Source organism: Coenobita brevimanus, chromosome 87, assembly GCF_032717465.1.
Source record: "Coenobita brevimanus isolate Jiangsu-jjx chromosome 87, ASM3271746v2, whole genome shotgun sequence".
Lineage (NCBI taxonomy): Eukaryota > Metazoa > Arthropoda > Malacostraca > Decapoda > Coenobitidae > Coenobita > Coenobita brevimanus.
This window is the reverse complement of record NC_137040.1, coordinates 10,796,290-10,822,996: the sequence shown is the minus strand read 5'-3', so window position 1 is coordinate 10,822,996 and position 26,707 is coordinate 10,796,290. Positions and strand designations below refer to the sequence as shown.

At 42.9% G+C, this 26,707-nt stretch overlaps 1 protein-coding gene across 1 annotated transcript in view; it reads left to right on the top strand.

The window, feature by feature from the left end:
- The window catches only part of LOC145410974 (uncharacterized), a 125,596-nt gene that overhangs the window by 98,791 nt on the left and 98 nt on the right, over positions 1 to 26,707 (top strand). The window contains exon 5 of the mRNA XM_080281030.1: positions 24,847 to 25,513. Within this exon, the coding sequence (XP_080137156.1) occupies positions 24,847 to 25,513 (667 nt within the window). The remainder of the gene's footprint in view (positions 1 to 24,846; positions 25,514 to 26,707) is intronic.

The window sequence follows — 26,707 nt, the reverse complement described above, 5'->3', positions numbered from 1 at the left end:
AGACCGACGTATCATCCGACGTAAGAGACAGTTCCCCACAGACCCAGACTACGCACCTTTCACTTACAACCAGACGAAGCACATCAATAACAACCTCAAGCACTCATCTGCCTGTGGACCAGACAACATAGGCAACATTCACCTTAAACACCTTGGACCACAAGGCATACAAGCACTCACCAACATATCAAACTACAGCTACTCACACAACATAATACTCAACATCTGGAAGCATGGCATTATCATCACTATCCCTAAACCCAACAAAGACCTCACGTTACCCTCCTCACACCGCCCCATCACACTCCTCTGCACTCCCTCTAAAGTCACTGAACGACTGGTACTACAACTAGCCACACCTCACTTTCCCCTAGCCCAGTCACAACATGGCTTTAGGCCACTACACTCCACAAACACCCTTCTTACAGACCTTACACAGAGTGTTTTCGATGGCATGAATTCAGCTTGGCCACCACACAGAACACTCCTAATCACACGAGACATTAGGAAAGCTTTTGATGCCATTCCCCTCCACAACCTCACAAACAAAATACTGTACTCAACACAAACATGCACAATAACACAAAAAGATGGCTGGCAAACTACTTAGCAGGCAGATGTGTACACATAACATTTGCCCATCAGTCTTCTAACATCAGAAACTTCACAAACGGCGTCCCCCAAGGATCTGTTTTGTCCCCTACGCTCTTTTTAACCTATACATGCATGACATACCCACATCCCACACACCACAGATACACATAGCTTCCTATGCAGATGATATAACACTTACATGTACGCACCAAAGTGCAAACACAGCTGCACACATCATTCAACCTTACCTCAACATACTACATGAATGGTTTACCACAAACAGGCTCAAAGTAGCCCCAGCAAAATCTACAGTGACCCTTCTCACAAACTGGACAGCAGAACACAGTCACATACCACACCTAACCATAAACAACACTCCCCTACCACACACACACACGCACACAAAATCCTTGGTGTAATGCAGAATACATCATTGTCATTTACCCAACACATCACAAATATTAAAAATAAAATAACACCAATACTCAGTGCTTTGAGGTCACTTGCCCATACAACATTCGAACACAACAAAGAAACCACCACCACAGTATACAAACAACACATACATTCAGTGATGAATTATGCAAGCCCTACCTGGGCTTCTAACCTCACCAAAACACACTACAACACTCTACAGACCATACAGAACAAGGCCTTAAAAATAATCACAGGCAGCACAGCTACTACACCCACAGACCACCTACATCAAGAAACCAAAGTCCTCAAAGTCAAGGATCACCTAGACATGAGAGGCGCCCAGTTTCTTGCTGCAGCCTCCACAAACCCACAACATCCACTATTTTACATGGCAGCACATCCATCCACACCAAGGAACATCAAAACAACACCCAGCACACGATACCATACACAAACACTCATCTCTCCCCCCTTGCCCACCTCAGACCAGCTTCCAGAAGCATATCCACACTCAGATCACTCGCTGCTCCATTCAGTCACTTAAAGACAACACACAGCTGCATGCACGGCCTCCTGACATCCACCCTTCTGAATCCTATCTTCCTCGTGAGGACAGGGTCCACCTGGCCAGGCTGAGATGTGGGCACCATCCAGCCCTCTTAAACTACCAGAAGAGGCTGGATGACTCCGTCACTGGTGCCTGTCCAGGATGCACCACAGCACCCCATACTATTAAGCACATTATGGAAGACTGCATTGCACATAATCACCAACGCCAACAACACAACATACACTCTTTGAGAGCTTTGCGGGAAAGCCCTGTCTCGGCCATGGCCTTCCTAAGGGACTTGGGCCTGTTCGGTCAGACTGCCTAGGGAACAACTACTACTGCTACTACTACTACTCCCTGCCTATTTAAGAACTTATTCACACAAATAAGGGACATAAAGCATGAAATAAATGAAAAGGAATCAGAGAATGAGGAATTAGAAGTGAGTATGGAAAATATTTAGCAGTGTAAAGGGTACTTACAGGATGTCCGTGGCTGCCTCCTCTAAGGCTCTGGCAGTGGTGAAAATGCTCTTGAAACATGTACAGTAATCCAGTGTTGTCAATCTATCTATCTATTGCCAGACTTCTCAATCCCGTTCGGGGTGGCCACAAACAAATCGCCTCCACGTCGCCCTGTCCCCCGCCATTTCACTGCCCTGCTCCCAACTCACACCCCCCTCTCTCATATACCTCTCCACCCCATCCCTACATCTCATCCTTGGCCTCCCCCTCCCTCTTCCCCCCTCCGCCTCACTCACGTACACTCTCTTCGTCAGTCTTTCACCCTCCATCCTCCCCACATGCCCAAACCACCTCAGAGTATTCCTCCTAACGCTTCCTATCACATCCACATCCACACCACAACGCTCCTTTATATCCTTATTTGTCAGCCTGTCTCTCCATGTGACTCCACAGGCTCCTCTTAAATAACTTATTTCCACTGCTTTCACTCTTGACTTGTGTCCTTCCAGCAACGTCCAAGCTTCACTTCCATACGTTAGAGTTGGTATCACAATCCTGTCATGTAGTAACCTTTTCACTTCCATGCTCACTTCCCTGCTTCTTATCACTGCTTTCAAGGAACCAGCAACCTTTCTTCCCTGCTGTACCCTTTCAAACACTTCACCCTCCAAACCTCCATCCTTACTCATCACACTACTCAAGTACTTAAACGTACTCACATTTTCCAATTCCTCACCATCCAACCTCGCTGTACATTCACTGACTTCACCTCTCTTAAAGACCATCACTTTACTCTTCCCTACATTCACCTTCAGATTCAGTTTCTTACACACTCTCCCAAACTCATCCACCAAGCCTTGCAGCTCTCCTTCGTCTTCACTCAACAACACAGTATCATCTGCAAACAACAGTACAGGGAGTTTCCAAACACTACCCTCTCTCACCAGGGCCACTCCAACATCCACTACTCCACGTTGTACCTCTTTTATTACCCTATCCATGTACAGATTGAACAACCATGGAGACATGACACATCCCTGTTTCAACCCAACCTTCAAAGAGAGAAATTCACTCAGTTCACCATCCAGTGTTTTGCTGCTTTTAATTCTTTGCACTGTTAGTTATAATTGTTTAACACTTCACATTCTGTTCTTTATTGTGCCACACCAGTTTCAACCACCAGTTTGCACTCCACACTTAATCCTTTGCACTCTAAATTCTAATTTGTTAACACTGCACAACACTGTAAATTCCCATGTTGTCTAATGGCGAGGTATTGCAGTTTATTCACTGTTTATTCACAAAAACGAGCACTTGCGGCATCCATTGCGATGAGCATCTACTCACGATGGTAGTTAGGCAGTGACTGGGGAAGGGAGGAACAGCAGGGGGCTGGCGGCCATGTGTAAACACAGTTATTCGGTGCCGCGTGCCAAGTTCAACTTACGGGTGGGGAAAAATTTGGATTTTGGAGGGGGGGGTGATTCTGAAGGCCCAGGCCCAAAATGTTCGGATAGTGGGGTGTCCGGTTAGTGGGCATCCGGATAATAAAAGGATTACTGTATACAGTAAAAATCCTATTATTCGGCATCTACGGGACCGGGCTGATGCCGAGAAATTGGATTTGCCGAATAATAAAAAAACCTATCCACTCAGTATCTTATATATATTGGTGAACACTGTCATCACCACTTTTGGTATTACAACAGTGTTTGGAGAGAGTACTGTATACTGTACAATACTGTAATCAATACAGTACTATACCTGAATCTGAAATATATATACAGTATATAAATTAGTGAACATATACAAGTATAATGACACAGTAGGCCTACAAGTCAGATAACACTTCCTGGATGGCTGAAATGATATGGAATATTACCTGCCAGCTCAGTACATCATTTGTATTGGTGAACACTGTCATCACTACTTATATTATTACAAATGTGTTTGGAGTGAGTACTGTACACAGTAAACACAAAATAAAATAATCAGAAAATTACATAAAATAAAGTGGAGGAATATGAATTGGTAAGGTCTTTCTGATGAATGTTAAACATACATTTACCGCTCATGCTTTTGTTCATTTTTTTGTTTACATGTGAAAGAGAGTATTGATGCAAAGAGTAATGTATTCCATTAACCCCTTAATAACCTCCGGCACTGAACAACCCTTTACAGTACCGGTGTCAGTGATGTTTAGTTAGTGTGAGCTATGTAAAACTGTGAACAATTATGGGAAGGGAACAAAGGTCACTGGTATGTTTATACAACTCTATGCTATGATTCCAAGCAGTCATGCGGTTGCATAATCTCAGATGTTTTCACCCATTTGGTAAATGCACTGTAACTTTATCAATTCTCCCGTGAATCATAGCAAATCATAGCATGGATTTAGGAAGCTAAATAACACATTGCTAGGTGCGCCAGACGATTATCTTCACATCTTTAAGAAAATGGAAGAAATTTAATCTCTCTTTGAGTACATAGAGTAAGTTTCTTCCATTCTTCTGAAATCAGTTTATATTTCCTAAAGATGTGAAGATAATTGTCTGGTGCACCTACCAAAGTGTTACTTTGCTTCCTAAACCCATGCTATGATTCGCTATGAGTCACAGAAGAATTGATAAAGTTAAGGTGCATTTACCAAATGGGCGAAAACATCTGAGATTAAGCGACCACCTGACTGCTTGGAATCGTAGTGTAGAGTCGTGTAAACATACCAGTGACCTTCGTTCCCTCCCTATAATTGTTCAATTTTTTTTAAACCTCACAATGTGGTAGGTGGTGGCGACTATCATCCACTCACTTGATGTATTGCTGCTTACTTCTTCCTTAGCCTTTATTATTCTTTTTCTGTGCCTGCCCTCCTCTCTTTCTATTTCTCCTATCTTTCCTGTCACTTCTTATTGCTTTTCTTTCCTTTACAGGTGGCCTTACATTGAGTGACTAGCCAAATGGTTTCCTGTAAGCCAAGAAACCATTTACAATGCTGGGTGGTAACCATATAACCAAACCATACGTGCTCCCTACGTGTCAACAAGTGGGTTGGTGGAGGGCTAGTGCCCCTCCCCGTAAAACAAATAACTCAAAGTCAAATGGCCACACCTTATGGGATTATGGCGTCTGCCAATAGATAGATAGATAGATAGATAGATAGACTAACTTGACAGCACTGACATCGGTACTGTAAAGGGTTGTTCAGTGTCGGAGGTTATTAAGGGGTTAATGGGATACATTACTGTTTGCATCAATACTCTCTCTTTCACATATACAGTGCTCGTCAGAAGTATCAAGCGCCTGTGGCAGGGCGCACAATACTTTTGGCCAAAAAAGAATCACCCTTTTTTTGGTACTAAAAATTGAGCCAGATGTTTGGGGGCGCCAGCATGATGTCACGGGAGCTTGAGGCCTTACTGCGTGCTGGTTGGTTCCTGCCTCAGTTGCCTACGGGCCGTGTGAGAGAGAGGAACTCCGCCGCGTCTCCCTCTCTTATTGCGCCATTTTTTACCTAGTGTCCCACAGTGTTTTGGCTTTCGCCACTTTGTTATGGCACCTACCCGTGAACTATCGAGTGAAATCACATCCCAGATCATTGCTCTAAAGGAGGCAGACCACCCCACGAAGGAAATTATTGAATTGGTTGGTGTGGCTCGATCGACACTGCGTAGGTGGTGCGCCCGTTTTCGAGTGGAAAACAGTGGTGATGTTCCCACAAAGAAACCGCAGTCTGGTAGGCCCAGGAAAACGTCCCCGAGGTCTGTTAATTTTTTAAAACGTGCAGTGGAGTCAAATCCTCGTGTGAGTGCAAGAAAAATAACGGAGAGCAACCAGGAAGTGTTTGGTGAGGTTTCTGTGTGCACAGTGTCTTGAAGAGTCCATAAACTTGGTTACACAAGTCACAGGCCTGTGAGAAAGCCTCTTTTTACATGTTACCAGCGACTTCGTAGGCTTGCCTTTGCTAACAAATATCGTAACTGGGGTGAGGAGCAATGGTTGTCAGTGTTGTGGTCTGATGAGGCAACATTTAGTGTTACCTGTAATCGAGGAGCACGGGTGTACCGGCACAAAGGTAGTGACCCACTTGATCCCTGTTACGTGGAAAGCACAGTTAAACACCCTGATTCACTCATGATATGGGCTTGTTTCTCTGGTAAAGGTTTGGGGAAGCTTGTTGTGCTTCCCAAGAACTGCAGAGTGAATCAGGATGTTTATCTGGAGCTTCTTTGTGATCATTTACCTGAGTCCTTCGAGCTCACAGGTGCACGAGTGTTTCAGCAGGATGGTGCACCTGTTCATAAGGCCGAATCGGTCACCAATTGGCTTCGTGACTGCGAGATATCATTCATGAAAGACTGGCCAGGCAATAACCCAGACCTCAACCCAATAGAAAACCTCTGGTACCTCATAAAGAAGAATCTCCTTGGGAAGGACGTGAGCTCTCTGCCTAAGCTGGAAGCAGCCATTCGTGACTCCTGGGACAAAATACCCCTCCAGCACCTTAGGAACCTCACCCTTTCACTTCCAAGACGTCTCAGGTCCGTGAAGAAACGTAAAGGATACCCTACGAAGCACTAAAGGTAAATAAAATGCATTATTTATATGTTTTTTCAATGTTGAAAGGTTTGTTTCATAGGAGGGACGCAGGGCGCTCGATACTTCTGACAAGCATTGTAAACACAAAAACAAAAAGAATGAGCGCTAAATATACATTTAACTTTCGTCAGAAAGACCTTAGCAATTCATATTCCTCCAGTTTATGTGTTATCCCAACTTTAGGTTAGGTTAGGTTTGGCAAAATTATTAGATACAGTTAAACTCCGTTAGGTTAAATAATTAGATACAGTTAAACTCAGTTAGGTTAGGTTTAGTTAAACACTTAGGACAGTCCCTTCCACCATTATGCTGAGGAATCAAAATACAAGAGCTGTCACAGCCGTACAGCTATAAACAACGGGGAAACTGATTTAACAAGCAGCATTTATTTGTGGGTAATGCATCACAGTATCAGTGGTTCATGGGCTACGCAATTACCAGTAAATGCCATTTTCAGGAAGGCGTCAAGAATGAGTGAATTTCAAGAATTAGTGAGGGGGCTTGGAACGTAACCCTCGCTAATTTCGGGGGGTGGTTACTGTACTGTGTGATACTGTGCAATATTTTAATCATTACAGTACTATACCTGAATCTGAAAAATATAGAAACTAGTGAACATATAGAAGTGTAATGAATCATTAGGCCTACAAGTCACAGATAACACTTCCTGGACCGCTGAGATGATTCCGGACATCTGTCAAACAATCAGAGATTTTTGTAAATGGGACTATTTCTCAAAACTGCCAACATATCAGATCTATCGAATAGGCAGCTGCCGAATAATAGGACTTTTACTGTATATATATATAGAGAGAGAGAGAGAAAGAGAGAGGGAGAGAGCCTCTGTGGTACAGTGGTAAAGTATGTGTCTCGCTTGCTGGTAGATGCGGGTTTGCCTCCCGCCAGAGTTGTAAAATCTTTGGGAAGCATTCACCGAGCCACTTACTACTTTGGTAGACATAAGGGGTGCTGTGGTTGAACCAGTGTCGCATACTAGTATGCTTGCACCCAATCAGATTAAGACGAGTTGATTACACTTGGTTCACAGACTACACACATATCCAGAGACACTACAACACTACAGTCATGCTCACAAACACTTCTTATCCTACATACAGTCTCTTCCAGACAGCAGCCTAAGCCACTGGGAAGAGATACATTGGCTGTATTGTCCCTGCTTTGGTAGGGATAGGCTGGTCCTGCAGTGGACCTCAATGGTTGATGATGATGATACATATATATATATATATATAAGTATATTTTTTGGTATCTATGGGACCAGGCATGTGCCGAAATATCAAAATTGCCGAATTATCAAAAACCCTACCCGCTCAGTACCTTATACGTTTCGGTGAACATTATCATCACTACTCATATCATTACAAATGTGTTTGGAGAGAGTACTGTATACTGTTTGATACTGTACAATACTGTAATGAATACAGTACTATAGATGAATATGAAAAATAAAGAAATTAGTGAACATACTGTATATAAATGTAATGGTACAGTAGGCCTACAAGTTCTCATGCACTTACCTAAAGTTATAGTAGGTTCCTTATTTACATATGTACAATAGAAGGGGTTGATTGGAGTCTGCTACTGCTGGAAGAAGTCCCTAGCAGTAGAGGGTCCTCATGGAGAATTTCAAGACTGACGAAAAAAATCGGAAAATCTGCCGAACGATCAGAGATTTTCGTAAATGGGACTATTTCTCAAAACTGCCGAAATGTCAGCTTTGCCGGGGAATTGGATGCCGAAGAATTGGACTTTTACTGTATATATATATTTCATTGCCAGACGCCATTATCCCATAAGGAGTGGCCATTTGACTCTGAGTCATTTGTTTTATGGGGAGGGGCACTAACCCTCCACCAACCCACTTGTTGACACGTAGAGAGCACGTATGGTTTGGTTATATGGTTACCACCCAGCGTTGTAAATGGTTTCTTGGCTTATAGGAAACGATTTGGCTTGTCACTCAGTGTAAACCCACCTGTAAAGAAAAGAAAAGCAATGAGAAGTGACAGGAAAGATGGGAGAAATAGGAAGAGAGAAGGGCAGGCACAGAAAAAGAATGATAAAGGCTAAGGAAGAAGTAAGCAGCACTATATCAAGTGAGTGGATGATGGTCGCCACCACCTTATATATATTTGGTGTAGTGGTAGAGTGTGCGTTTCCCATGCTGGTGGACATGGGTTCGCCTCCTGCCAGAGTTGTAAAAACTTTGGGAAGCGTTCACCGAGCCACTGACTGCTTTGGTGGAAATAAGGGGTGCTGTCGTTGAACCAGTGTCACATATTATGGTCTGACAAATCTTAACTGGCAGCTAGGATGGGACGCGAAGCTCTGTACAGTGTTGCCACATTTTCCATACACGCGATACCCCCCCCCCTCTCTCTCTCTCTCTCCTGGGGAAAGATGTGCATCACCCTGGGGAATTTTGTTTCTTTTATGAGTGATTTAATTTCTATATTTTGTTTTTATTATACTTAATTATATTTATTATTGTTTTACATAGGTCTGAGTCAAGGACACAAAGGAAAGTGAACCAAGATGCTCTGGCCGGGTTAGACTGGGTAGGTGTGAGTGTTGCCGCTCACGAGAGTTTAATTTTTTTTTTTTTTTTTTACTAAGAAATTGGCATACTTTTACTTATATTCCTGCACATTATCTTAAAATCATAATTGTGACATTATTACCCACCCCAGAAATACAGTAAAAGCCAATATAAGTTCTATCTATCTATCTATAGCCCGACGCCCTGATCCTGCAAAGGGTGGCCACAGACAAAAAGCCTCCAAGTCGCTCTGTCACCTACCATTTGACTACGCTCCCCCCAACTCACTCCCCCCTCCCTCATATACCTCTCAACTCCATCCCTCCACCTCATCCTCGGTCTACTCCTTCCTCTCCCTCCCTCCACCTCACCTACATACACCCTCTTAGTCAGTCTTTCATTCTCCATTCTCTCCACATGTCCAAACCACCTCAGTGTATTTCTCCTAATCATCTCAACCACATCCACATCCACCCCTCAAGACTAAAATATTTATTCCACATTTCTGTATTGCTGTATAAATATTTTATGCATAATAAGTTTACTGTTCTTTCATATATTATAATACACACGTTAACAATGTATTCATATGTGTTTATCTTATTTGTGCTGCCTTTTACATATATAACAGCCGTTTCACATCGCAGGTTTGGGAAACATAGCAACACTGTACTGAGGTTCGCGCCACACCCTAGCCGCCAGTTTAGATTTGTCAGACCATAGTATGCTTGCACCCAGTCGACTTAAGGCGGGCCAATTACACTTGATTCACAGACAACACACACATCCAAAACCACTACAACATTACAATCACACTCACAAGCACTTCTCACCCTATATACAGTCTCTACCAGACAGCCTAAGACACTGGGTAGAGATACATTGGCTGTATCGTCCTGGCCTCGGTAGGGATAGGCCGGTCCTGCAGTGGACCTCAACAGCTGATGATGATGATGAGAATGATGAAAAAATATATATATATATATATATATATACTGTACTGTATTACAATTGGATGGAAAGCTTTCGGTAAACATAGAGACATTATGAAAAGTAGCTTGCCAGTTTGTATGAAATGAAAAGTATATAACGAATGTATAATTCCAGCTATGACGTATGGTTGTGAGACCTGGAAACTGACAAAATCAGTGGAAAATAAATTAATCTGTTCTCAGAGAGCAATGGAAAAGTCGATGTTGGGAATATCTTTAAGAGACAGGAAGAGATCAACTTGGGTGAGAGAGGAGACTAAAGTCAAAGATATTATAGAAGTTATAAAAGAACAGAAATGGAGGTGGGCAGGCCATATAGCAAGAATTAATAAGGGATAACCAATGGAGCTAAGAGGCTGACTGACTGGACACCAAGAGAATGTAAGCATAGCAGAAAAAGTCCAGACAGGAGATGGAGAGATGAGATAGAGAAATTTGCAGGGAAAACGTGGCAAAGATTGTCTCAGTCAAGGAATTCATAGAAAAGGTTGGGGGAGGCCTTTGTTCAGCAGTGGACTGGTTATGGCTGATGATGATGATGACGATGATGGTGATATATATATATATATATATATATATATATATATATATATATATATATATACATATACTGTACTGTATATATATATATATGTATATTTTGTGGTAGGTGGGGGCGCTTACCATCCACTCACTCGAAGTAGTGCTGCTGTCGGGTGTCTGCCCTTTCCTCTCCTCCATCCTTCTTTCCTTCCATCCTCTTCTGTCTTCCTTTACTTCATTCTTTCCTTGTCCTTCTGCCTATGGGTAACTTTACATTTCCTCTTCTGTCTTTCTTTCCTTCATTCTTTCCTCTTCCTTCTGCCTGTGGGTGACTTTACACTGAGTGACAAGCCAAATGGTTTCCTGTACACCAGGAAACCATTTAGTATGCTGGGTGGTAACCATATAACCAAATTATGGCGCCTGGTGGTTTAGTGAGTAATTATTGCGCTCCAATTGGATTGAGCCGGTGAAGGTTTATATCCAAGGGATGGTTGGGGTTGATTGCTCATGTAATGCCACTCAGGGATAAGTGAGGCTGGTTGCTCTCATCTTAAATGTCGGTACCAGCTGCTTAACCCCGGACTCCTGCGCTCCTAATGGGGCAATGTAGGATTGGATGATGGATGGATATATATATATATATATATATATATATATATATATATATATCATCATCATCATCACATATCATCAGCCGTTTGAGTGTCCACTGCAGGACCGGCCTATCCCGACCGAAGTGGGGACGATACAGCCAATGTATCTTTACCAAGTGGCTTAGGCTGTCTAGTTGAGATTGTATATACTGTAGGGTAAGAAGTGCTTGTAAGTGTAATTGTGGTGTTGGAGTGGCTTTGGATGTGTGTGTAGTCTGTGAACCAAGTGTAATCGGCCTGCACAATCCGACTGGGTGGAAGCATACTGTACAGTATGCGACACTGGTTCAACCACAGCACCCCTTATGTCCGCCAATGCAGTACGTGGCCAGAAGAACGCTCCCAAAGTTTATTACCCTGGCAGGGAGCGAACCCTCGTTCTTCAGTGTACAAAAATGCACATTTTACCACTATCATAGACTCTCTCTCTCTCTCTCTCTATACATATATATATATATATATATATATATATATATATTTATGTTTGGCAAACATACCAGTCTCTTTAACCCATTGGAGCCCAGTGTCCAGAATATTGGACAGAACTGGGATTTTTCAAGTCTTTATAAAATAGGGAAACCCCGGGTTTGGACCTATGAGCTTCGCGACTATGAGCCCATTGGCGGAGGGCAGTACGCTTAGTACCCACCCAGTGCCATGCCTCGCCCAGCTCCCCTGGGATCCAATGGGTTAAATATATATATATATATATATATATATATATATATATATATATATATATATTTTGCTTCCCGTCCGATCAGCGAAGTTAAGCAACGTTGGGTCTGGTTAGTACTTGGATGGGTGACCGCCTGGGAACACCAGATGCTGTTGGCATAATGTTCTCCCTACGTGTCAAGTGGGGTTGATGGAGGATTAGTGCCCCTCCCTGTAAAACAATTAACTCGAAGCCCTTGGCCACCCCGTTTGGGATACATGGCGTCTGGCAATGAATGAATGATTGAAAATATATATATATATATATATATATCTATCTATCTATCTATTGCCAGATGCCTCAATCCCGTTTGGGGTGGCCACAAACAAATCGCCTCCAAGTCGCCCTGTCCCCTGCCATTTCACTACCCTGCTCCCAACTCACACCCCCCTCTCTCATATACCTCTCCACCCCATCCCTCCATCTCATCCTCGGCCTCCCCCTCCCTCTTCCCCCCTCCACCTCACTCTCATACACTCTCTTCGTCAGTCTTTCACCCTCCATCCTTTCCACATGGCCAAACCACCTCAGTGTGTTCCTCATAACGCTTCCTATCACATCCACATCAACACCACAACGTTCTTTTATATCCTCATTTGTCAGCCTATCTCTCCATGTGACTCCACAGGCTCCTCTTAAATAACTCATTTCCACTGCTTTCACTTTTGACTTGTGTCCTTCCAACAACGTCCAAGCTTCACTTCCGTACGTTAGAGTTGGTATCACAATACTGTCATGTAGTAACTTTTTCACTTCCATGCTCACTTCCCTGTTTCTTATCACTGCTTTCAAAGAACCAGCAACCTTTCTTCCCTGCTGTACCCTTTCAAGCACTTCACCATCCAAACCTCCATCCTTACTCATCACACTACCCAAGTACTTAAACGTACTCACATTTTCCAATTCCTCACCATCCAACCTCGCTGTACATTCACTGACTTCACCTCTCTCAAAGACCATCACTTTACTCTTCCCTACATTCACCTTCAGATTCCATTTCTTACACACTCTCCCAAACTCATCCACCAAGCCTTGAAGCTCCCCTTCGTCTTCACTCAACAACACAGTATCATCTGCAAACAACAGTACAGGGAGTTTCCAAACACTATCCTCTCTCACCAGGGCCACTCCAACATCCACTACCCTACCTTGTACCTCTTTTATTACCCCATCCATGTACAGATTGAACAACCATGGAGACATGACATCCCTGTTTCAACCCAACTTTCAAAGAGAAAAATTCACTTAGTTCACCATCCACACGTACTGCAGCCTTCGCACCATCATACATACTCTTCACAGCATTCAACAACTTCCCATCTACTCCATATATTCTTAACATTTTCCACAATCCTTGTCTATCCACCCTTTCATATGCTTTCACCAAATCCATGAAAGCCGCATACAACTTCTTTCCTTTCTCTAGAAACTTTTCCACTAAAGATCTAAGAATGAATATCTGATCTACACAACCTCTTCCCTTCTTAAAGCCTCCCTGTTCGTCTCCAACTAATTTCTCTGTTTTTTCTCTAACTCTGTCAATAAGTATCCTACCATACACTTTTCCTATTATACTAAGAAGACAAATGCCCCTATGATTACCACACACTTCTTTTTCCCCTTTTCCTTTGTAGAAGGGAATAATTATACCTGACTTCCAATCCTCCGGGACTCTACCTTCCTCCCAGGCTAATCTGCACATCTTCCACATCCATTCTACTACTATCTCTCCCCCATGCTTCAGCTTTTCACCACACACTCCATCAATTCCTGGGGCTTTCCCAGATTTAACTTTCTTCATTGCTTCCACAACTTCTATCTTACTGATTTCTTCCTGTCTTCTCACCTCCCTCCTTCTCCCAGCCATTCCCCAGCCACTTATACTCGCATTACTTCCATCCTCTACGTTCAACAATTCCTTAAAGTGTTCTCTCCATCTGCTCACTTTTTCTCCCTTCTCCACTAGTAATCTACTATTTTTATCTTTCACTCCCCTGCTAACTTCACTTCCACCCTGTCTTACTCTTTTCACCTCTTTCCAGAACATTTTCTTACAGTCCCTCCACTTTACACTCAAATTCCTACCAAATTCCTCATCCACTCTCTTCTTACTCTCTCTTACTAATCTTTTCACCTCTCTCTTTCTTTCTACATATAACTCTCTCTTCCGCCTCTCAACTTCTTCCACGCCCTATTTGTCATCCATTCATTGTATGCTTTCTTCTTTTGTGCCACAGCCTGTTTCACCTCTTCAGTCCACCACGCTGTTCCTTGCACCCCCTCCGTCTTCTCTTCCTTCCACACACCACATCACATGCTGCACATATTTCTTCTGTAAATATGCTACACACACCTTCCACGTCTCCCATCTGCTCCAATTCATATTTGCACAATCGTTCCTCCACTTCTCTCTTATAATCTGCCTTTTTCTCATCCTCTTGTAACCTTTCCACTCTCCTTGCAACTACTCCTTCCTCTCGTCTTTCCCTTCTTCTATTTCTCCATTCTAATTGGACCTTGATTCTGGCCACCACCAAGTAGTGGTCAGAAAGTCCACTCCCCCAACCTCTATAAACTCTTGCATCCATTACACATCTTCGCATCCTTTCATCCACACACAAATAATCAATCATTGCCTTCCTTTCATTCAGTTCACCACCCACCCTTCTCATCACTCGCCATGTATACCTGTGGATCATTTATATATATATATATATGTGTGTGTATATATATATATATATATATATACAGTGCCCCCATAACATCCACGGGGGTTAGGTAAGAGTTACACCCGGTGATGTTAAAAATCCATAGATATCTGCTGCCCCCCTTAAAAACACCCGTGGACCCCCATAACCCATTGGCTGCAGTGGCTGTGATTATCTTGAGAGCTAAAATTTTTGACAGACAAACGTCAGTCTTTTTACTATCGTTTGCAACAAACTGCATGTCCATAGGCACTCTAAGCACGGAGAACGATTTGAGAAAATACAATATATGTTTTGATTGATGCAAGAAATAGCCCAGAGAGGTGGAAATTTACACCAAACCACAAGTTTTTTTCCATACAAAATAGGGTTACAGCCACATTATGTTATCACAGTAATTGCAATAATAATAAAAATAAAACACTTCTTGCCAGTCTCCTATGATTTTGTTGCGATATTCCAGTGTTTACGTTAGACTTTACTGAAACAGTAATGATGTGAGGAAAATCATTCCAACGTTTAGCAAATTACATGAATGCCTTTTATTACCACTTACTTTTATAAAGCTTATTGATATACTGTAATGTCATGAGCGTAGCACCCGTGGCTCAGTGGGTTAGAGCGCTCCGCTCTGACCGAAGGGTCAGAGGATCGAATCTACCAAAGGGTCATTGGTAGATATCAGGAAGGGCATCTGGTCATAAAATGCTTCATGCTCCATTCCAAAGTCCTCTACCCATGGGCAACGCCTTAGCCCTTTGGGGATACCTGGCGTAAAATCAAATTATTATTTTTTTTTATATATATAATGTCATGAGTCATTTCATAGCATAGCTGTACAATTTGCAGCTGCAAAAATGATCAATAACTAATGCGCTTAGCATCATGACTTCTCTGATTATCGCAAAAATATCACTAAATCACTTGCATTTTGTCACAGTAATTCACAGTAGAAGATAAAATAACACTTTCAGCCATTCTCGTATGATTTCGGTACGATTTGGGTGCATATTGTTTTGTATTACTGTATTTACCAGAGAGAGAGGGAGGGAGGGTGGACAGCAAACCAGTTTAGACCAGCTTATGGAGGGGGATGAGAGAGAGAGAGAGAGCGGAGGGGGGGGACAGCAAACCGATTTAGACCTTACTTTTATAAAGCATATTGATATAATATTATGAGTCATTTCATAGCATAGCCTCACAATTTGCAACCACAAAAATGTTCGATAACTAATGCACTTAGCATTATGACTTCTTTGATTATCGCCAAAATATCGCTAAATCACTTGTATTTTATCACAGTACTGTAATTCACAATATAATATAAAATAGCACTTTCAGCCACTCTCGTATGATTTCAGTACGATTTGGGTGCTTATTGCTTCATATTATTTACCAGAGAGAGAGATGGGGGGTAGGGCAGCAAACCGGTTTAGACCAGCTCATTGAGAGAGAGAGAGAGAGAGAGAGAGAGAGAGAAGGAGAGAGAGAGAGAGAAGGAGAGAGAGAGAGAGAAGGAGAGAGAGAGAGAGAGAGTGAGAGAGAGAGGGGGGGAGGACAGCAAACCAGTTTGGACCACCTAATCGAGGGGGACATGAGGGGGGGGGGAGGAGGGCAGCAATCCGGTTTAGAGCAGCTCATCGAGGGTACATGGAAGAAAGAAATACGCCCAGCCAGCCCGTCCTAACTTTTCCCCTGATGAATTAATGGCATTAATAAATGAAGTGGCCAAAAGGAAGAGTGTTATATTTGATTCACTGGATAATGCCATCACTAAAACAGCCATGAACTGTGCCTGGGATAATGTTACATTGGCAGTGAACAGTGTCAGCAGAGTTCAACGAGATAAAATGCTTTAGTGAATCTGTCCCAGTACTGTGTCCACCTGTGGATATTTAAAACCATTTATGTTCTGTCTACCCGCGGATATTTAAAACCGTGTATGTTAAAAATGCTGATGTTAAGGGTTGACTATATATATATATATATATATATATATATATATATATATATATATATGTATATATATCATTTCATCATCATTTCATTTCATTTTTAAAGGCTCCAACATGCTTGGTTGCACCGGCCTTGGTCACCTAATGGCGGCTTTCCATGCTGCACGATCCATTGCAGCCTCCCTGTTCAGTCCCTTAACCCTTAGGTCACACTTAATGGCCTCGTCCCATGTCTTTCTCGGTCTACCCCTCATAACCCCACCCCCAGTATTAACACTTCTCACCTTCCTCACCCAATTGTCATCCCCCATCCTCTCCACATGTCCAAATGATCTCAATCTACCTCTCCTCATCACAACACCAATACACTCCAGTCCCATCCTACCTCTCAACTCTTCCATCGTAAACCCAGCCCCTCCGGACCTTGCACGCAGGGACGCACTACACATCCACCTAATCATTGTCATTTCTGTACGTCTGAGCTGGCGAATATCCTCCTCCTTTACTGCCCAGGTCCCACTACCATACAGCATTACATTCCTAACACATGCTACATACAAAGACCCCTTAGCATGTAGGGAAAGCCCTCTCAATGTCAGAAGAGGGAAGAGCTCCCTGAACTTCTTCCAACCACTTCTCACCCTAGCTACAGAGCTAACTCAGCCCCACCTCCAGCACACAACATGTCTTCCAAATAACAAAACTCTTCCACACACTCGAGAGACTCACCAGCAAGTTCAATCCTTTTTACGCCTGACAATCTCCACCTGCTCTCCCCGACACGCCGTACACATAAAATCAGCATTATCTCACAGTCTACCTCTGATACCACTATATCTCTTGTGCACCCATTTATCACAAACACCGCATAAGATGGAATTACTTCCCACGCCCTTGTGGCAAACTTCACATGGCCACTCTCCCTCGTCTTTGACAGAATTGCCACCAACCCTAGATATCATCACTTTTGTTTTACCTGCATTTACCCTTAAGCCCTTGTGCCCCATACCATCTCTCCACTTCCTAAACCTTTCTCCGCCTCCCTTTCGTTCTCTGCAAACTACACCAAATCATCAGCATATAACATCTCCCACGGGAGTCCGTTTCTAAAGTCACGTGAGAGGGCTTCAAGTACCATGATAAACGACATGGGACTCAAAACTGACCCCTGATGCACACCAACATTCACGGAAACCTCATCACTCAAAACTCCATTCACTCTTACCTGGGGTTGAGCACCCACATACATAGCCATAACCACCCTAACCAGCCACTCCTCCAAGCTAAGCTTTCTCATTGCCCACTTCACCACCTCTCTAGGGACTCTGTCAAAGGCCTTTTCCAAATCGACAAAAACAAAATACAGATCCCTTTTCTTATATCTATCTATTGCCAGACGCCATAATCCTGTAAAGAGTGGCCGTTTGACTTTCAGTTATTTGTTCTACGGGGAGGGGCACTAATCCTCCACCAATCCACTTGTTGACACGTAGGGAGCACGTATGGTTTGGTTATATGGTTACCACCCAGCGTTGTAAATGGTTTCCTGGCTTACAGGAAACCATTTGGCTTGTCACTCTATGTAAATCCACCCATAAAGGAAAGAAAAGCAATAAGAAGAGACAGGAAAGATGGAAAAAATGGGAAGAGAGGAGGACAGACACAGAAAAAGAATGATAAAGGCTAAGGAAGAAGTAGGCAGCACTACATCAAGTGAGTGGATGATGGTTGCCACCACCTACATCTTTTACAAATATACTTTTCCTGAAGCTGTCGAACGATGAATATGGCATCAGTGGTCCCCGTACCTGGTATAAACCCAAACTGCATCTCATCAATATTCACTCTTTCTCTAATCATACCATCTAAAACTCTCTCCATTACCTTCATTATATGATTTAAAAGCTTTATACCTCTATAATTTCCTCTTTCCAGGGCATCATCCTTCCCTTTATACACATTTACAATTACACTCTTCAGCCAATCATCTGAGACAACACTATCTATCTATATACCTAGGCTGCTTCCCCCAAGGAAAGGGAGGTAGCCAAGACAGGACAACACACTCCCCATTTACTCATCCATTCAAACACATTCATTCGCATCTTAACCCCAAAGGGGAGAAGGGACAGAAGCTCACCGCACCACACCGCACAAGGGTCAACTGCGCAGTGCAATCAGTGACATCCGCAGCAGGGCTCGACAGCAGAGCTGGTTTACCCCTGCCACATCATAATAGACCCATCCCCTTACCCGCACCTGACCTGACTCATAAATAATCATATTTATCAGGTCATTGACTAACCTCACCCCTATATCTCCTGAGCCTTCAACATTTCGGCAGTCAACCCAGACACACCTGCTGCCTTCCCCACCTTCATCCTGCCTATTGCCTCACTCACAGTAGCAGCATCAATCAAAGGCCAAGGGCCAGACACTGGATCTGCTGGCTCCAAACCTTCCCAGTCCCAGTCAAACTCCTCATTCAACAACCGGCTATAATACTCTCTCCATGCATCTTTAATATCGTCACTGTTCACCACTACTCTTCCTTCATCATTCTTCACACACTGATCATCAGTAATATCCCCATTATCCCTCTTCATCTGATTTGCCACCTAAAATATTGTATTTTTCCTTTCCCCATGATTTAGGTTATCAAGTAATAGTCTCTGTGATTCATAGTTTGCCCTGTATAGCTCTCTTCTAGCCCTATGCTTGGCAGCCATGTATTCCTCCTTGCTACCACCTTTCTTCCATTCCCGGAAAAGCCTTCTTTTCTCCTTAACTGCAGCTTCTACACCCTCATCCCACCACCAAGTTACTTTATGTCTTGGTGGTCTTCTTGTCCAACCGCATGTTACATCAGTAACTCTCAAGGGATTGTTCTTGAGGGCTCTGTACTGTTCATTAACGTCTCTCTCTACAGCTTCCTCTTCAGCCACCACTCTCCTCATTTCGCTATAGAAGGCATGCCTTACTACTTGGTTTTTCAGCTTCCATACTTTCCTCCTAGGTACATAAGCCCTCTTTTTCATCACTCTTTCTTTAAGCACCATATCACAAATCAATAGTTTGTGCTGGTGCACACACTCCTCACTTCCTATAACTTTAACATCCCTCACTAACCTCCTATCAGCCCTCCTAACCAGAAAATAATCTATCTGACTGGAATTTCCCCTAGACTCATATGTAATTAACCTACTCTCTCTTTTCCTAAAATATGTGTTGCACACAATCATGTCCGTTGCCTCCCCAGACTCGAGTATCCATTCCCTTTCTGCTTTCCTTATACCATACGCACATCCCCCATGTACTTCTTCATAACCTTGTGCTGCTTCACCTACATGACCATTTAAGTCCCCTCCCAAAACCACTATCTCATCATCCCGAATACCACCTACTACACGCATTAAATCATCCCAAAATCTATCTTTCTCTGCTTCATCCAATCCTGCATGTGGAGCATATGCCAATATAACTGTAGCTATCTTTCTACCGAATAGAATTTTCACTACCAATATCCTATCGCATTCTCTTATAACATTCATAACATATTCCTCCCATTTTTCCGCAACCATCACACAAACATCCCCATATCTGTTTGTCCCCCCCTGCCAAAGCAACTTGTAGTAACAGTCCTTCCCAACAATCTTTCTGGCTGATCCACCCCTGTACTGGACTTCCTGCAAACACGCCACATCCACCCACCTCCTACTGAAAATCCCTCAACGACTTCCCCTGGTCTTCCCCCCAGACTTCCCACATTCCATGAACCTACCCTCATCCCCCTGGGTGATTTACTGTCCTCAGGTTTGCTTTGAAACTTATTCTTGTGTTCTGTCATAGTCAGGATTAATAAAGGGGGATAGACATACCACAGGCCCCACTCACTGCACAGTCCCAGGTCCAGGCAATGGATCTGGGACCCCTAGCCCACCAGCTTACCAGTGGCTGTGGTAGTGGCCTCAGGGCACCCTGCCAGGACAGCTGGAGGGACACCCTCCAAGTGCGTCTTGGCACTGCAACTATCCCGCCATTATACACCCACTGATAGGACCGCCTTCTGGGGCGCTACTCCCAGATTCGGGCCCCTCTCTATTGGGCGGAAGCGGCAGCCTGGGAACCACAATGCCCTGTACCCTCTAGCACAGGCCCGAGCCCCATCTCACCCTGGGCCAATGATTCGTTTTCATTTTCGTTTTTAAAGGCTCCAACATGCTTGCATGTGTCGGCCTGGGTCACCTAATGGCGGCTCTCCACGCTGCACGATCCATTGCAGCCTCCCTGTTCAGTCCCTTAACCCTGATGTCACAATTAATGACCTCGTCCCATGACTTTCTCGGTCTACATCTCATAACCCCACCCCCAATTTTAACACTTCTCACCTTCCTCACCCAATTATCATCCCCCATCCTCTCCACATGTCCAAACCATCTCAATCTACCCCTCCTCATCACAACACCAATACACTCCAGTCCCATCCTACCTCTCAACTCTTCCATCGTAAACCCAGCCCCTCCAGGCCTTGGACGCAGGGACGCACTGCACATCCACCTAATCATTGTTTTTTCTGTACGTCTGAGCAGGCGAATATCTTCCTCCTTCACTGCCCAGGTCTCACTACCATACAGCATTACACTCCTAACACGTGTTGCATACAAAGACCCCTTAGCACGTAGGGAGAGTCCTCTCAATGTCAGGAGAGGCAAGAGCTTCCTGAACTTCTTCCAACCACTTCTCACCCTAGCCACAGAGCTAGCTCCAACCCCACCTCCAGCACACAACATGTCTTCCAAATAATAAAAACTCTTCCACACACTCAAGAGATTCACCAGTAAGTTCAATCCTTTCACGTCTGACAATCTCCACCTGCTCACCCCGACACGCCGTACACATAAAAACAGCATTATCTCGCAGTCTACCTCTGATACCACTACATCTCTTATGCACCCATTTATCACACACAGCGCACAAGATGGAAGTACTTCCCACGCCCTTGTGGCAAACTTCACATGGCCACTCTCCCTCGTCTTTGACAGTACCGCCACCAACCCTAGATATCATCACTTTTGTTTTATCTGCATTTACCCTTAAACCCTTGTGCTCCATACCATCTCTCCACTTCCTAAACCTTTTCTCCACCTTCCTTTCGTTCTCTGCAATCAACACGAAATCATCAGCATACAACAACTCCCACGGGAGTCCGTTTCTAAAGTCACGTGAAAGGGCTTCAAGTACCATGATAAACAACATGGGAGTCAAGATTGACCCCTGATGCACACCAGCATTCACGGAAAACTCATCACTATCTCCATTCACTCTTACCTGGGTGTGAGCACCCACATACATAGCCATAACCACCCTAACCAGCCACTCCTCCAAGCCAAGCTTTCTCATTGCCCACTTCACCACCTCTCTAGGGACTCTGTCAAAGGCCTTTTCCAAATCAATAAAAACAAAATAAAGATCCCTTCTCCTACCAATATATTTTTCCTGAAGCTGTCGAACAATGAATATAGCATCAGTGGTCCCCCTACCTGACATAAACCCAAACTGCATCTCATCAATATTCACTTTTTCTTTAATCATACCTTCTAAAACTCTCTCCATTACCTTCATTATGTGATCTAAAACTTTATACCTCTATAATTTCCTCTTTCCAGGGCATCACCCTTCCCTTTATACACATTTACAATTACACTCTTCAGCCAATCATCTGGGACAACACACTCATAAATAATGCTATTTATCAGGTCAGTGACTAAACTCACCGCTATATCGCCTCAGGCCTTCAACATTTCAGCAGTCAACCCAGGCGCACCTGCTGCCTTTCCCACCCTCATCCTGCCTATTGCCTCACTCATAGTAGCAGTATCAATCAAAGGCCAAGGGCCAGACACTGGATCTGCTGGTTCCAAACCTTCCCTGTCCCAGTCAAATTCCTCATTCAACAACCAGTTATAATGCTTTCTCCATGCATTTTTAATATCCTCACTGTTCACCACTACCCTTCCTTCATCATTCTTCTCACACTGCTCACCTATAATATCCCGATTATCCCTCTTCACTTGACCTGCCACCCTAAATATCATATTTTTCCTTTCCCCATGATTTAGGTTATCAAGTAATAGTCTCTGTGACTCAGACTTTGCCTTGTATACCTCTCTTCTAGCCCTACGCTTGGCAGCCAAATATTCCTCTTTGCTACCACCCTTCTTCCATTCCCGGAAAAGCCTTCTTTTCTCCTTAACTGCAGCTTCTACACCATCACCCTTTGCGAAATTAGGACGTCGGGCTATAGATAGATAGATTGTATTGTTTTAGTTTTTTTCTTGGAAGGAACAGTTTGCAGGCTTCTGCCTTTTGGTTCTTTCTTCCTAGCATTAAAAAAAAAAAAAAAAAAGATGGCCAAACCCTGGTTTAACGACATATATATATATATATATATATATATATATATATATATATATATATATATATATATTACACACACACGCACACACATATATATATTTTACCGATTATGATGATATTTTAGACCAAAATTGTGTGTTTAGGTTGATTTATAAACTGTTTTTGAACTTGGACTAGTGTGTTTTTGCCATAGGTAGAGTGAACATTACCATTTTGAGGTACAATTTACTAAACTTGATTTCTTCAAGACTTATACTTGACTATTTTCAGATATTATTTGTTGGTTTTAGTGAGTTAATTATATGTGTTAGTCTTAGGTTAGCTTCTTTTACAGCTTTTAGGCCATTTAGATTGGCTTTAAACTTTTTTTTGGACTCATATGGATGGGTTTAGGACTTGGTTTGAGGGGAATTTTGAGGCTCAAAAATGCATCTCTATACTTTACATGTTAAATGTACCCCGAGATACGATACCCCGCCTAACAGTGGGTTTTTACCTAACCAATTGCATCGTTAAAGCAGGGTATACCTGTAGTGGTCTCTCCAAGGATCTCTCCCTGCCCAGCAGAGCTGCTGTATATTGTCCATAAATCCTAGCTCGGGGGGATTCACTTCCCCCCCCCCCCACACTAAACAATTACCTATGTTTTGTGGCAGTGGACATACCAGGTTGCCTATTACTAATTAGATAATACAGTAGTAACAAACTATGTCCAAGGGCCACCATATGAAATATGCATCCAGGATATCCAAAGAATACTGTATGGGAGTCTGAAGAAGATAAGGATACCAGCAACAACTATGCTGATCATTATGCCTCACTGTGTGATAGAAGCAGAATGCTAATTAAGCCAGCGGTCAAATAAAATGAGAGTCTTAGTAATTTACTAAAGACATAAAAATTAAGGAGAAATAACAGTGAAACATGGCAGTGCAAGGACAGGGGTGAAATGGTGCAATACATGTAAGATGTGTCACCTGTGCCACCCTGGTCCTCACATGCAAATACAGTGGGGGGGGGGGAGAAAGCTCCAATGCTGGTGGGGAGGGGGCAAAATCCATCAGAAGAGACCCAGTGCTTAATACACAGAAAAAGGCTGATAAGTCCAATAATAGATTAGGGCACTTGCTAAGCACATGAGAAGAAGAAAGACAAGAAAGAAAAAAACAATTGCATTCATGATGTAGTGGATAAAACAGAGTGTTTTGACATGAATTCCCAAGAACCGTTATGAGCATGCATGGAAATGATGTAGTCATTCATTTTAAAATGTGGATTAAATATTGATGACCCTGAGGAAACGTCATGTTTCATGAAGTATTCCTGGAGACAAGAAGCAGTGTTCCTCAGCATTAATACTGAGATGATTCATCATGTCACCATTTCTATTGTCTCTGTTGTTGAAAGTGACTTGAAACCTATTCCTAGGATGGGTGAAATATATCTGTAGTTGGTTTCCCTGTGTGGTGGAGTTAAAGATTTCAAATGCTTGAATGAATGTATGGCCTGTTTCACTGGGCACACTGTCAGTAGTTCACATATGTTTTAGCTTTCCTACTCCTTTTTTCTACGTCCTATCCACCCTTTTTGTATTAACTAGGAATTTGGGTAGTGATGATATTGACATGGTTGGTGTATAGGTGTGTTTTATTTACAGGAAACGTGTAACTTACTTTTAATATTCTTTTCTTTCCCAGGCTGTACTACAAGCTCTTTTACCCCAAGTATCCTAAATCACCTGGAAAGAAGAAGCTACTTGAGCTTGAAAAATACTTAAAGCCTTACTGTGAAAAATATGAATCACATTGTGCAAGTATTGAGCAAACTGAAGATGACAATATTATAATAGCTATTTGCACACCACAGAACCAAAAAATACAGAATGAAAATAACATTGAAAGTGAAAATCCGTCACTCCTTCATTCAGTGCATCAGCAACTAAGCACAGAGAGTTACCCTCCACCCCTCCATTTTCTTGAGCAGTTCCATAATCCTGATACTGATGAAGTACAATCAGAGACAGTCAGCCGGTGCCAGAAAGGACTGAGGGCTGTGTTTGATAGTCTGATATCGAAAGTGGAGTCCAACCCTGGTCACTTCCTTCGACCAGTAGAAGAGTTCATAAGGACCTACCAGGGCATTAAGAAGGATCAGGACCTCATGACTGCACTTGAGGGCTTTGGTCAGCATTCAGGCATCATCACTGCAGTCAGCAGAACCATGAAGCGAAAGCATTCTCAAGAAAAGCTAGACAAGACAGCTATTATCTGTGCTAAGAGAAGGAAAGGATCACGAAGACAGCTCATTACTGCCCGTCCTTTTTCCCAGCATCAGAGTCCTGCTAACTCTCAACCTCTTGCTTCTGTACAGACACACACTACCCAATACACTCCATCCTCTGATCACCAAGTGCCTTCTTACCATATGCAGACTCATAAAATACAGACACATACTGTAGCCACTCATAAAATCCATACCCTTAACATTAAGACAAGTGATATCCAAACAATTGATCTGAGAACACAAAATTTTGATATTCATGAAGCACACAGTACTGCAGAGGCTGAAAATGATGTACATCATGAAACCTTGCCACATGATGAGGTACCTATTGTACATGAAGTTGGAGAGCAAGATTTAGCAGGGGAGGAAGAAGTACATGAACCACATCACCAAAGTGTCTGCCACCACACTCATCACCACCACATCCAGTTACACCATCCTCATCCTCATCTCACTATTTGTACCTCAAAGACTTAGAACAAGTCCTAATGGTTTTCAGTTTGAGTTTTTGGAAGTTTTACATAATTTGTAAAGTTGGCAATCATTTATGACTGAGCCAGTGAACAGTTAGCAGCAAACACAGTAATTTTTTAGCTATATGCAACCACCTTCTTTGTGTACAGAGAGAGAGAGAGAGAGAGTGTGTGTGTGTGTGTGTGTGTGTGTGTGTGTGTGTGTGTGTGTGTGTGTGTGTGTGTGTGTGTGCACGTCTATGCATGTGTGTTATGCATGTGTGTTACTTAGCTGTAGTGTACAGGATTTAAACTAAGCATGTATTCCCCTGCCTCCATTTGTATTACTACATAATCTAGTTTAAACACACTGATGTTCTAAGCCTGCACCACCTCCTCTTATAACCCATCCCAGATACTATATCTGTACATCTGAATGGGAAACTTTTTTTTTTTTCCCCTCCATCATTGAGACACCTACTCTTCCTCAATTTATATTCATGCCCTTTTGTCTTGCCATCATCCTTTGACAATAGGTCCTCTCTGTCCAGTAGTTCTGGACCACTTACACCTTTGTACACCTTTGTCAAATCTCCCGTTTCTCTCCTCTCCCATAATGTGGGCAGTTTTATTTGGTGTAGTCTTTCTTCACAGGAAAGCTCTCTCAAGTTTGGAATCATCTTTGTGGCCATCCTTTGTAGCTTCTCCAGTTTATTTATTTGTTTTTTAAAATATGATGATCATAATGCTTCTGTGTACTCAGGTCATGGTCTTATCATGCGTATTACAATCACTCAGCATTATCCTCATCCATAAAATTGAA